Here is a 12,303-nt window from a genome sequence, read left to right as displayed (position 1 = left end):
AGTACTGCCACTGTGTAATACCCTTTAACCCCTGTAACCTATATTATTGTTGAAATCTAACTATCCACCAGCGTACCATGCTAAGTGGTCAGTTATCTTTTAAAAACATTAAGAAAAAATTGAGTTTTTTATACTCACATACTTATTTCCTTCTATCTGATGTCATTTACCTTCAGCCTAAAAACCCTCCCTCAGCTTTCCTTATTAAGAGGTCTGCTAGTGACAAATTCTATTTTTATGAAGATTGCTTTATTTTGCTTTCATTGTTGAAGGACCTTTTTTACTGGATATCGAACTCTGGACTGACAGGTTTTGGTTTGGTTTTGCTTTTTAATTTCAGTACTTTATAGATCTCTTTCAGCTGTTTCTGAGGTGGAGCAGCCAACATTTATTGCTCCCCTGTATGTAGTGGGTTCCCTGCTACCACTCATGGTGGCTTTTAAGATTTTTCTCGTATCTTTGGTTCTCATCAGTTTTAACTATAATGTATTAGGTGTTTTCTCTGTATTTATTCTGCTTAGAGTTCACTGAGCTTACTGGATCTATGTATTCATAGTTTCACCAAACTTGGGAAAACTTTGACCTTTACTTACCCATCTTTTTTCTGCCCTATTTTCTCTCTCTTCTCCTTCTGGAAATCCAATTACATATGCATTGAACTGCTGAATATCACCCCACGTGGCTTTGAGGTTCTGTGTTTTCCTTCCACCCGATCTTTTTTTTTTTGATTCTTTATTCCTCAGAGAGGATAATTTCTACCCATCTGTCACCTGCACTCTGCTGTTAAGTCCGACCACTTGGGTTTTTGTTTCCATTTCTCTGAGAGCATCCATCTATGTACATTCATAACAACCATTTTTTCCTTTTCATCTTTGAGCATAGTTCTACTAGCTGCTTTAAAATCCCCATCTGCTAATTCCAAGATCTGGATTATGTTAGGATCTCTTTCTACTGTCCCTTCCCCCTTTTGGCAATAAGTCACATTTTCCTGTTTCTTTGAATGTGTCATGGTATTATATTCTAGTCACTGTTGATATGCTAAAGAGACTCATTTTGTTATCATGCCCTGGAAGTGTTAATATTTGTTCCAGAAGGCAGTTACATTATTGACTACTCACCTTGGTTTTATGGAGGATTGATTTTTACACCACGTTAAAGGTTTTGTCTCTAGTTTCAGCGCAAATCCTTAATCCTGGGCATAGTCTTTTCTAATACATGGCCATTCTAGGGATTTGACAGAAAGCCTAAAATGCTTACCAAGCCTTCTAACTTGTCAGGAATCAAACTCAAAATTCTGTTTTCTCTTGTAATACAGAGCAACAAGCTCTGCTCAGATTTTTCAGCCTTCCAGCTCTGGCTTTCCACCAGGTTCATGGAGACTTCCCTATACAAGTACAATTCAGGAGTTAGCCAAAGAGCTGAGAGATTTATGTGCATACTGGAAGGCTTGCTCCTCCTCCAGTGCCACCTTCATTTCTAGAATTTCCTCCTCAATATACAGGTAATCTAGCAGCCCCCAATTTCTCTGACACCTCAAGTCAGTAAGACTGCAACCTTCTCTTGAGTTCTAGCCATCCCTTACTGGACAGACTGGGGAATGTCCTAAGGGAAAAAGCTATATATCAGCATAATTCTTGGCCTGCTTTTGGTCATTCCCCAGTGTCTTTAGACAGTTATATTTTGTCCAGCGTTTATTAATTGGGAAGGCTTGTACATTGCAAGCTATTCCACCATTACCAAAGGTAGAAGTCTTTCCTTTTATAATTATTCAATACTTGCTTTAATGCCTCAGAAGAAAACAACATAGACTTAGCACTTAAATGTCCTTGGTTCTCTCCTCTTTTGTGTAACAGACTAAAAATGGAATATTTCACATATATAAAATATCTTTTATCTCAAATGAAGTAAGTCAGGGGCACCTGGTTGAGCATCCGACTCTTAATTTCAGCTCAGCTCTTGATTTTAGGGTCGTTAGTTCAAGCCCTGTGTTGGGCTTCATGCTGGGCATGGAGACTACTTTTAAAAAAAGAAAAAAAGAAAGAAACAAAGAAAAGAAAAAAGTCAAAATAATGTATTAATTAATGCTCCCAGGAAGTAGTAAAGTCTATGTTCAACTTCTAATGAATTTAATGAAATTTAAGCTATGGCTGATTAAACCACAGAAATATTTAAAGTTAGACCAACTAAACTAGCATATAGCAAGGCTATTTCTGTTATGAACTAACAAAAAGTATAAGACTCTACAGTCATGAAATAAAATAAATGGAGTGCTATTTACAACTGGGACAAAGAACGTAACTACTTGCACACATACAGTGGCATACCAACTGAGTTAAGTGATGTGACAAATCTTGACTAACCCCCCCCACTGCCTCCAAACTTAAATTTTTAAAATTGTATTCTGTAGTTAGTAAGTTTTCCATTTGTCAACTTGGATGTGAAAGATGCTATTTAAAACCAAACAGCAACTGTACATGGCTGGCTGAACATTTATAATTCAACAATTATATAACCTCCAAAATACAGCAGAATATGAACCACATAATTAGGATGTCAGCTAAACAAGACAAGGCAATTCAGAAGGATGTCATTTTGTGGCATGTGCTCAGCTGAGCTTTAAGGAAGTAGGACTCTTGGGTAGGACTTACTCTTCCCACCTCTGCCTCTATACACTAATACCAACTGCTATCAGGACAACTCATCTTGTGGTCAGGACAGCTGGCTTTTTAAGAAAGAAGAAAGTTCCATGTTGTATAACCTCATTTCATAAGTAAAAACTGCTTTTAAACAACTCTGCTTATGAACGTCTCTGCAAGTTTTCAGGCTTGGTCTGCTCCATGTGTGTACATCCTGACAAATTACCAAAATAGCAACAACTGATAATGTCATAGGGAAAAAGAAACTCATTGCCACAGGAAATGAAGTATTGTTGAATCAACATCTTTCTTCTTGGTCACTTTCTTTATAATTATTAGGTAAACCAAAAGAAATGTTCATTATACTAATAAGTGTATGTGCATGTATGACTGAAATTAATATCTAACAATAGAAAATGTCTATGTTCACGAAGTCCATCAACAGGATTCTGAGCTATTTTCTGGTATGGAAAACAGACTTAGCATCTCTGTCTCCAGTGGATGCATGTTGTCTCCTGTGATAATTAAGGAGTGTAATGGTCCTCCCAAGTCCACAGTACACATTTGCTGCAAAGTGCCTGCTGCAACTTTCTGGTCTTCAGCTCCAACCCTGGCTAAGCCAACACAGAGTGTCTTCTCGGTGACTGCTATTAAGAGAAGAAAAAGATATTGCCATTCAATTCAGCAAATGCATTATCCTGTCCAACATTTAACATTAGTAACAAACGAACATTTAAAGAAGCCCCAAATATCTTAAATCTCCTTAGTCACTCATTACAGACCAATTATCTATTGGTTTATCTAAGGCTTTTCTAAATTATATGAACTACCTGACATATAAAGTGGTACTTCCTAACTTCACTCTTTCAGAATTCCTAGTTTAAGTTTTCAGGACTTGATAAACAATTATGTATATCCATACTCTTTACGACTGCATAACATTTGTCTTTAAATATTTAGCTTCTGAGTGAGCAATGTTTACTACCTGCCTATATTTTTAATAAGTTGCTTGAGATATGTTCACACTGACCAAGATATACTAGAAAAACAAGGGGATTATGAGATAAATACACAGATTTGATATTTTGCTTGGCCACCTAATCAGCTATGTCAAACTTCAGTTTTTTCATTTTTAAAAACAGAATACTATCTTTCTTAAATGGTGGTTGTAAGGGGTAAGACAACAGACATGAAAGTATTTAGTAAACTACAGAGCCCTGAAGAAAATAACAGGCATTAAGACATTACTTATGCTTCTAAGTGCTGACCCTCTCATGGTTTGGTTTACTTGGGAAAGCTGTCCCAACTGAACATGAACAAAACGGGGCAAATGATATCTACAAGGACCAGCAGACATGCAAGTTTGGGCTTCAGTGTACAAAATCATGGATATGGAACACCGTTGCAAATTATTTGATTTCATGACTTTAACAAGTCCTACTAATGAGAAAAAAATAAGGAACACTCATTCAAGAATCTCTTCATGTATCTTTTTCCACCAAGAGCTAGGTACTCAAACGCAGTCAACACCTTGTAAGAGAATGTTATGACAGTTTTATTAAAGAACCTCCCAGGAAAGATTTACTGATGACCAACACTTCATTATATACCACATACAGTCTGGTATGGAAAACACACTTAGCATCTCCATCTCCAGGGGCGCTGTCTCCTGTGATAATTAAGGAGTGTAATGGTCCTCCCAAGTCCACAGTACACATTTGCAGCAAAGTGTTAAGAATATAAGGATAAATTCTCTTGTTTTTATCCTGAAGAAAACTATCCGTGATCTCAGTGTTGTGAAAGAGAAAAAGCAGAAGTATATTTCTTGCAGGATAGATCTCACCACACACAGATTTAGGCTAAAAAGGAAGTTCTGCATTTTACCTACGTATTTATATATTAACATATTTACATAAAATCTGATTTACAGTTAATTTGTGAAAAATCCTCACTTTCTGGAATGGTATTAATTTTCCTAGGAAGAATTCCATTATTTTTCCTTCAGTACAACCTTCAGCCTATGAAATTTAAGTTAAAATTGATTTAAAAAATGACAAGAAAAAGTACAATGCAAACACACTGACTCTCGTTTCAGTGGTGCTGGCGGCGGTGGTGGGCTGTGTGTGTATGCGAAGTTATACCATGTACACATCTCAGTGCAGCAGTAGGGAGTATGAGAACCCTTTTAGGGCCTTGAGTACCTGGTTCTTCTCCTCGTATTCGCTGATTCTGAACAATCTCCAGAAGTTGCTGGGCTGCTTGGTTTACACTCATATACCGAGGAGGCTCATAGATCTTCCTTCCTCTGTAAGTATAAAATTAGATGCCACTGTCCTTAGACATGAAATTACATAATACATTTTTAATGCAATTATTCCCCCAGGTACAGTTAAGTACTACAGTCCATAGTCTGTTTGAAGCATTCGCACATTACCCACTAAAGCATGAATACCCTGATTTTTTAAGTTTAAGCTTTTTTCATTGTCATACTTCAACTGTCCTCTGATCTCACTGAAATGCTGGCAGTAATAAAAGTCCAACGACTTAATGATAAATGTTCAAGTCAAAGTTACTTTTATCTAAAGTGATACCCTAGGCAAAAATAGTTCAAGTTAAGTGGCAATTTGTTCTAGATCCTTGCTTAATCAGGTTCTATAGTGCTCACTTTTATTACTATGTTTAAGCCACATATTCCTCTTTTCACTTCTTCCTCTAAGAAAAGTAAACTAAAGCGATAAGTATCTGAAGATCTTGGAGGGTTGGATGGGTTTACTTCTGATGGCTTGAAGCCTACCATGTCTGCCCAATGAGCATAATAAAAATACTGCTTTTGTAGCTTACAAAACAGTTCATATATTTTACTGACTCTCAAAACAACTCTTTAAAGTCAGCACTGTCTAAGAGAAATATAATGCAAACCACAAACATAATTTTCTAGTAGCCATATTAAAAACGGTTAAAAAAGGGCAAAATTAACTTTAATATTATTTTACCCAATATATTCAAAATGTATTTCAACATTTAGTCCTATAAAAATTATTACAGAGATTGTTTTTGTACTAAGTTTTGACATCTGCTATTTCATACTTATGGCACATAATTCAAGTATTACATTTTCATTAGAAATACCTAATCTACATTTAAATTTCATAAAATTCATGGTTATAAAAGTAGATTTATATGTTGAAGTTATTCTAAATATACTTTTCCAATAACTAAGTTGAGTATTATTTTTATTAATTAAAATTAAATTATAGGGACGCCTGGGTGGCTCAGTCGGTTAAAGCATCGCTTTCGGCTCAGGTCATGATCCCAGGGTCCTGGGACTGAGTCCTGCATGGCCTCCTTCCTCAGCAGGAAGCCTGCTTCTCCTTCTGACTGCCACTCCCCCTGCTTGTGCGCTGTCTCTCCAACAAACAAATAAATAAATAAAATCTTTAAAAAATTAAATTATAAAAATTCAGTTCCTCAGTTACAGTAGCCATATTTCAAGTGCTCATTAGTCAAATGTGGGTAGTAGCTACTGTACTACTGCACACTGCCCCATAGGCAAAAAAAGGATTAAAATTCTCATTATACATATGAGAAAAATATGACTCAGAAACCGAAGTAATTTGCCTAAGGGCACATAACCACAGACAGACTCAGGACTCAAATCTATGTCTTCCGACTTCCAATTCATTAATTCATTCCACAAATATTTACAGAGTGCCTATTAGGTGCCAAACACCATTCTCAGTACTGAATCTGTGAGATCTACTGCTATTTCTGCCCTATTACACTGTTAAGATCTTTCATAAGATTAAGTGTTTAATTTGCATCTGTTACTGAAAGCTGATTTTTTTTTTTAAGATTTTATTTATTTACTTGTCCGAGAGAGAGACAGAGCAGAAGCAGGGGGAACGGCAGGCGGAGGGAGAAGCAGGGTCCTCACTGAGTGAGGAGGCCGAGGCGGGACTGGATCCCAGGACTCTGGGATCACGACCTGAGCCAAAGGCAGACGCTTAACAGACTGAGCCACCCAGGTGTCTCTGAAAGCGGATTTTCAACAATCTTTAGAACTCATGTTGTTTAAGTAGAATTTATTATTCAAGGAATTAAAAATAGACGTACACATTCTCAGAATAAGAACTTACTTGATTAGATTTTCCAAAGATTGCTCCTTTACTTTGATGTCTGTAGGAAGCAAAAAATAGTTCTCTTTTAATCAACTACCCAAAACCCTGTGTGTAAACTTCAGTTGAGTCACCTAAATTTTGGGAAAACATTCTTCTCAAGTCTCCCAAATGCTCATTTGAGAGCTTATGACAATCTTCCCTCACACTTGTATCTAGCCACTTTTTTATGGAAATATCGAGAAGAATGGAAGCTTGTTATGTGTAAAGATCATTAGTTAGAAAACAAACATGAGGTTGGCCTTGAGACCATCCTGAAAGGATCCAATTTCCTCTTGGAAAAGAAGACACAGGAAAGAGTTAGATAAATATTGGCATATACACTACCTAACAGCTAATCAAAGTCATTGTGTTCATTTCGACTAGCTGGTAACCACAGACTCAACTGAGAAGTCTTGTTATGTTCCTATCCTTTACCTATTTTTCAGGCACCAGGATGTAAGCTTTAATGCATGTAACATAACAGAATAAAATTCTGACAACATTTTGAAAAGAAACCTTTGCTTTCTTGTGAATGGGTAAGACAGGACTAATAACTTACAAATAAGCACTTTAAAATCAATCATACTTTCAACAGGGCTTTCCCAAGCACTGACTGCCAGAGATGGGGCTACCACAGAGGCCAGAACGCACATAATTTCTGCTCCCCTAAAGCTTGAAATGCAAGCATCACAAATATTTGATTCTTTACACTTGTTAATCACTGATGCTCAGCTGAACAATCTGGTAAAAGGTAAAAAAGCACAAGCACTCTACATCCTCACAGGAACTCAGCATACAACAGCAAGAGCAACAGCTGCTTCCTGTTCTACATGCTAAAAACAAATGGTTCAGCCAAAGTTTGCTTTTGCAAAAATAAATACAGTGCAACTGGGGGGTCTTTTTGATAGACTTCTACAGCTTTCCTAAGTGATTATCACAGTTGTTCTTATAAAGAAGACTAAAAGAGTTTCCTAGGAAAATACAGCAGAGGTTAATCCTTATAAGTATCTGTAAATGTTCTTGGAACCAGCGGTGAATGTACTTTTCGGGTTCAAAATGTCATTAATTATTTAATATTTCCACTTGTCTAGCACATAGAAGAAAAAGTTCATATTGGTTATTGAAAATGGACTGCAGTACGGTTAACAGTGTATGTCAACTTAGACTTCCTTTATGTGGTATCTGTTAAGATTTTTTAAGTCAACACATTTATTAGTTTATTCACCTTGAGGTTCTAAAATGTTGTGATAGTAAAGTTTTTAGTTTAATATTTTAATTTTTTAAATAATATGTTCTACACAACTTGGTTTTAAAAATGAAGAGTGTTGGGGAGAATTTTTACAGGCAAATGCTTTTTGATTGAACTGCATTTAAAGATTGCATTATTGAATATTTAATCTCAAGCCAGACCAGTCTTAATATTTTTCACTTGTCTTCACACAGGCCACAATGATTGCCTTCTACTTCTACTTGCTAGAAGGTAAGCATGTCCTATTCACCTTAGTAGCACCTAGAATAATGCAAAATACCCAGAAGATACTCCACAAATGTCTACTGAATAAATTTATGCATGCAGCTCTACCACCCACCCACCAGCCCATTTTAAACCACCCCTTAAGTAGCATACGTCCCAACTCCTTCATAAACCTATGTTCACTTCCCCTCAAAAGCTCTTTGTTCTTTGAAATACCTATATAGTTATTACTATATTTTGTTCATCTCTAATTGTATCATACCCTTATCTTGTCTTTCCAAGTACATTTTAAATTCTCTGTAGTTTTCTAACATGGTATATTCTCACTAATCCCTACAGGGTCTGGACCATAACAGGCATCCAATAAATATATACTAATTTAAATGATGAGAATTCCAGATGATTAAATGACAAGACCTATGGTTTGAGGATCTGAAATCATGATATCTTATACTTCACACCTTGTTCCTGCTTTTGTTCATGGAGCAAGGAAGATATATTGTTTAACCTTGTTTGCCTTTTCCCAGGAAAGCTGAGAAAAGGGGCAGCTCTTAGAAAGAGAATTCAAGAGCCAAAGTTCTGGTTTGTCTTTCCTGCCTCTCCATATAACAGAACTTAATTGTTCTTTAAACTTTCGTGTACTTAGCAACTAGATTTCAAAACCCTGAGGGCAAGACCCATGTCTAATACTTCCTTAGTATTCCAAAAAACCTAACTCTACAAAGGACATCAAATACAGGAAGATACAGTAAAAAAACTATGAATGACAGGCTATCTCAATTTTGCCAGCAATAAAACTGGGTAACACAGTGGGAAGATGATTTAATATCTCTCGGCCTCAACTTCATCTATAAAATGGGCTTCAATAAGATGATCTCCAGAGTCTCTTTCACATCTGTAATTCTGATAGTATCAACACTCTAGTATTCAAAGAACGTCTCTAGGAAGATACAGGATGATGCTTGGCAAGAGTAAATGCTTAATATAGGTCTGTTGAACTGCAGTAAACTGAATGATGGATAAATGGGTAAGATATAGAATGGTGGAGAGTATCCACTAGGACTTAAGAGGGGAGGAGCATGAACTATGGTATGCATGCAGGAATAGCCACGTGGCGTTTGGAGCAGAAAATGCGTACCTCCCAGAGAGTATGGAAAAGCATGTAGTGTACAGAGTGGCTAGACTGGGTCCTTTCTTACCTCCAGCTAGTCACCCACAAAACAAAATGAGAATCGTAAGACAACTCCATATATAGTGACTTTAAGAAAACTCCCAAACCCTTACCTAGTAAGCATAATGTGTGCATGCCGTTTTGTCTGTTCTTCTTCACTTTGTCAAAGAAGCTTTCTGGTCTCCAAGTGTCTGTCCAAAAAACAATAGAAACTGTCTCTCCAAACTTATACAACTAGAAAAAATAAAAACATTAATTAACGATGGAACAATTCACTACTTACTATTTCAAAGATAACCACCAAAACAAAAAATGAGAACCAGACATGAGATGGGTTGGGAATCAGATCTGTCACAGAAGTAGTAAATGTTCTCTTCCGTCCCTGGCAGCTGGGGTCTGTCTCATTGGTGCCCTTCCAGCAGTGCTTCCAGTGTTTTGGCATTCAGTATAGCAATGTATGCAGCCAGTTCATGATTCAGCTATGTAGCTGCTAAAAACACTGACACAGAAAAAACCCAGAAGGACACAAAGACTTTGGAGCAGTCAGAGCAGGGTTCACGAGGTTTATATTATTATCCTCACTTTATAGATGAGACCAGCAAGGCTCAGAAAGATCAAGCTGATTTGACTAGAGTTGCACAGCTAGTGAGTAATGAAAAAGACTCAAACCTAGGTCCGAGGAAGTGCTCCTTTCCACCTTGACAACTCAGTAAAATTCACAGGTTGTATACTCATTGTAGCTAGTTCTCAAAACCTACCCCCTTACTTTATCCACTATTTGTTTCCTCCACTGAGAGCTCAATGAAAGGGAACGTCCTCCTTTCCCAAGTAGCCCACCCATTCCATTTGACCATCACACAACCAAGAGGCTTGCTTGGTTCCAGCTATCTTCCAGTCTGGCTTCACAGTTCACTTAAGTGAGCCCAACTCCAAATCTCATGCTAAGAAAATCCAGTTTTGCGTCCTGGTTCTGCAACTTGTTAGCTGTGTGACATGGCTCTTTCCGAGTCCTGATCTCCAAAACAGGAAGAGTAAAAACATACTGTCGTTCCTATTCATAAGGTTGTGAACATGTAAAAAGTTATTCAGAAGTAATATGCCACTAAAGTTACATAAAGCCTTAATTATCCAATTTAAACAGTGCTTGCAAGAATTGATAATAGAGCTGGAAAGCACTAACCATGGGAAATCTAATCTAGTCGTTTGCCACAAACTGTGACTGGAATAGGTGTGTAACTGCAGGACATCACTGAATTTTCTAAGCCTGTGGAAGGGATTATCATCCTAAGGCTTCTCAAATCACTTTTAAGAAGCTGTTGTGAGGCGCCTGGGTGGCACAGCGGTTAGGCGTCTGCCTTCGGCTCAGGGCGTGATCCCGGCGTTACGGGATCGAGCCCCACATCAGGCTCCTCCGCTATGAGCCTGCTTCTTCCTCTCCCACTCCCCCTGCTTGTGTTTCCTCTCTCTGGCTGTCTCTATCTCTGTCAAATAAATAAATAAAATCTTTAAAAAAAAAAAAAAAAGAAGCTGTTGTAAGAGGTAAGGGGGAGGCAGAAAGAAAGGAAACAGAAAAGTTGGGGCATTCAGGGTCCTCCATCTTTCCATCCCTAGAAAAGCTCAACTTTTCTCATTTTTTGTACACTGAGGTCCTAAAAACTATAACCAGTACTCTTAAGCTCATCATGTCCCTTACATGGCCACCACTTCCAACTTACCTACCAATGAGCTTTACTCCCAAAGTCTACTTGAAAACTGTCTAAAAAGTCTATGGAAGCCACGCCATCCAGTGGCAGCTGAATTCTCAGATCAGTGTAGAAAGACCCATGTAAATTCAAGAATTCAGAGTCTTGAATCTTCTTGCCACATATAATGTTTCTCTGTGAAAAATGCGTCCAACTGATGAGTTCCAATGTGTTCCAATGTGGAATTCCTAGAATACATTCACCCAAGCTACAAGGACTATGCCTAGCCCCGCTGGAGGGTTCTGCTATTGTTATTGTTCTATAAGAGACAACTTTATCTAAAAAATATTTATTATAGATCATCCACTATGTGCCAGGCATTATGCTATGCACAGGTATAAAAGTGAGAACCAAACCAGAGCTCTGGCCTTCATGGATAATGTAGTCTTGCTTATACCTCACAGAGCAAGCAAAAGCTCTGGAGTCACGGCTCTGGCTCTTACCGGGTGGGTGATCATGGACAAGTAACCTTCCTTTCACAAGACACTCCCCTGTAAAATGTGTATAACTATAAAGCTAATAATTTGCTTTTTCTTAGGGATTAAATGACAAAGTGTGTAGAATGCCTAGTACACTGCACATAGTAAAAACAATAAATGTTAGAGATTTGACAATATAATAACAATATGTTCATAATGATGATATGAAAATGTCCTAAAATGCTGTGTCTTGCTATAATCCAACCACTTTCCTTACCAAATATTTGACATGATGTTTACTGTTGTTGTATGATTTGATTCTGACAAGTTTAACTATTTGTGTTCTAAAAAGGATTTTTGGCATCTCTGATCAGATTCTGAAATATTAGTATTACTCTGTAAAAAAGAAAACTACGGAGTTAAAGAAAATTATAAATGCAACCATATGTACACCCTTTAGATGGGTCTTCAATATTTAAGAGTCATGGAAATATACTCATGAAGGTAAACTCTTCATTCAGAGAGAAAGGGATAGATGATTTAAGAGAGAATTGAGATGCTAGTCACATATAAACACTAGCTGCAGCATGCTGTGGAAAAGCATCTTGGAATTGTCTAATTTGGGGGATTAAAGAAAGCCTCACATAAGCACTGCTTTCTATGACCCTGATTTATAGACTGTAACCATTCTCATGGCCGTGCTG

The 12,303-nt window shown here is 37.3% G+C and overlaps 1 protein-coding gene across 11 annotated transcripts in view; it reads right to left on the bottom strand.

Moving 5' to 3' along the window:
* The window catches only part of DPH5 (diphthamide biosynthesis 5), a 63,123-nt gene that overhangs the window by 28,069 nt on the left and 22,751 nt on the right, over nt 1-12,303 (bottom strand). For 7 of the 11 annotated variants that reach the window (XR_005834081.1, XR_005834079.1, XR_005834080.1 and 4 more), the window contains exons 5-7: nt 9,552-9,672; nt 6,773-6,812; nt 4,838-4,941 (exon numbers count right to left, since the gene is read on the bottom strand). Coding sequence is in view for 5 of the 11 variants with exons in the window: in XM_040626985.1 (XP_040482919.1) it covers nt 4,838-4,941; nt 6,773-6,812; nt 9,552-9,672 (265 nt within the window). In the remaining 6 variants the exon portion in view is untranslated. Of the gene's footprint in view, nt 1-2,109; nt 3,284-4,837; nt 4,942-6,772; nt 6,813-9,551; nt 9,673-12,303 lie in introns of those variants that run through there. The other 4 variants (XM_008697646.2, XM_040626982.1, XM_040626983.1 and 1 more) reach the window with 1 other exon arrangement.

Source organism: Ursus maritimus, unplaced genomic scaffold (genome assembly GCF_017311325.1).
Source record: "Ursus maritimus isolate PB19 unplaced genomic scaffold, ASM1731132v1 scaffold_12, whole genome shotgun sequence".
NCBI classification, from domain to species: Eukaryota; Metazoa; Chordata; class Mammalia; order Carnivora; family Ursidae; genus Ursus; species Ursus maritimus.
Note: the sequence above shows the minus strand (reverse complement) of the source record. Positions and strands in the feature narration are given on the sequence as shown.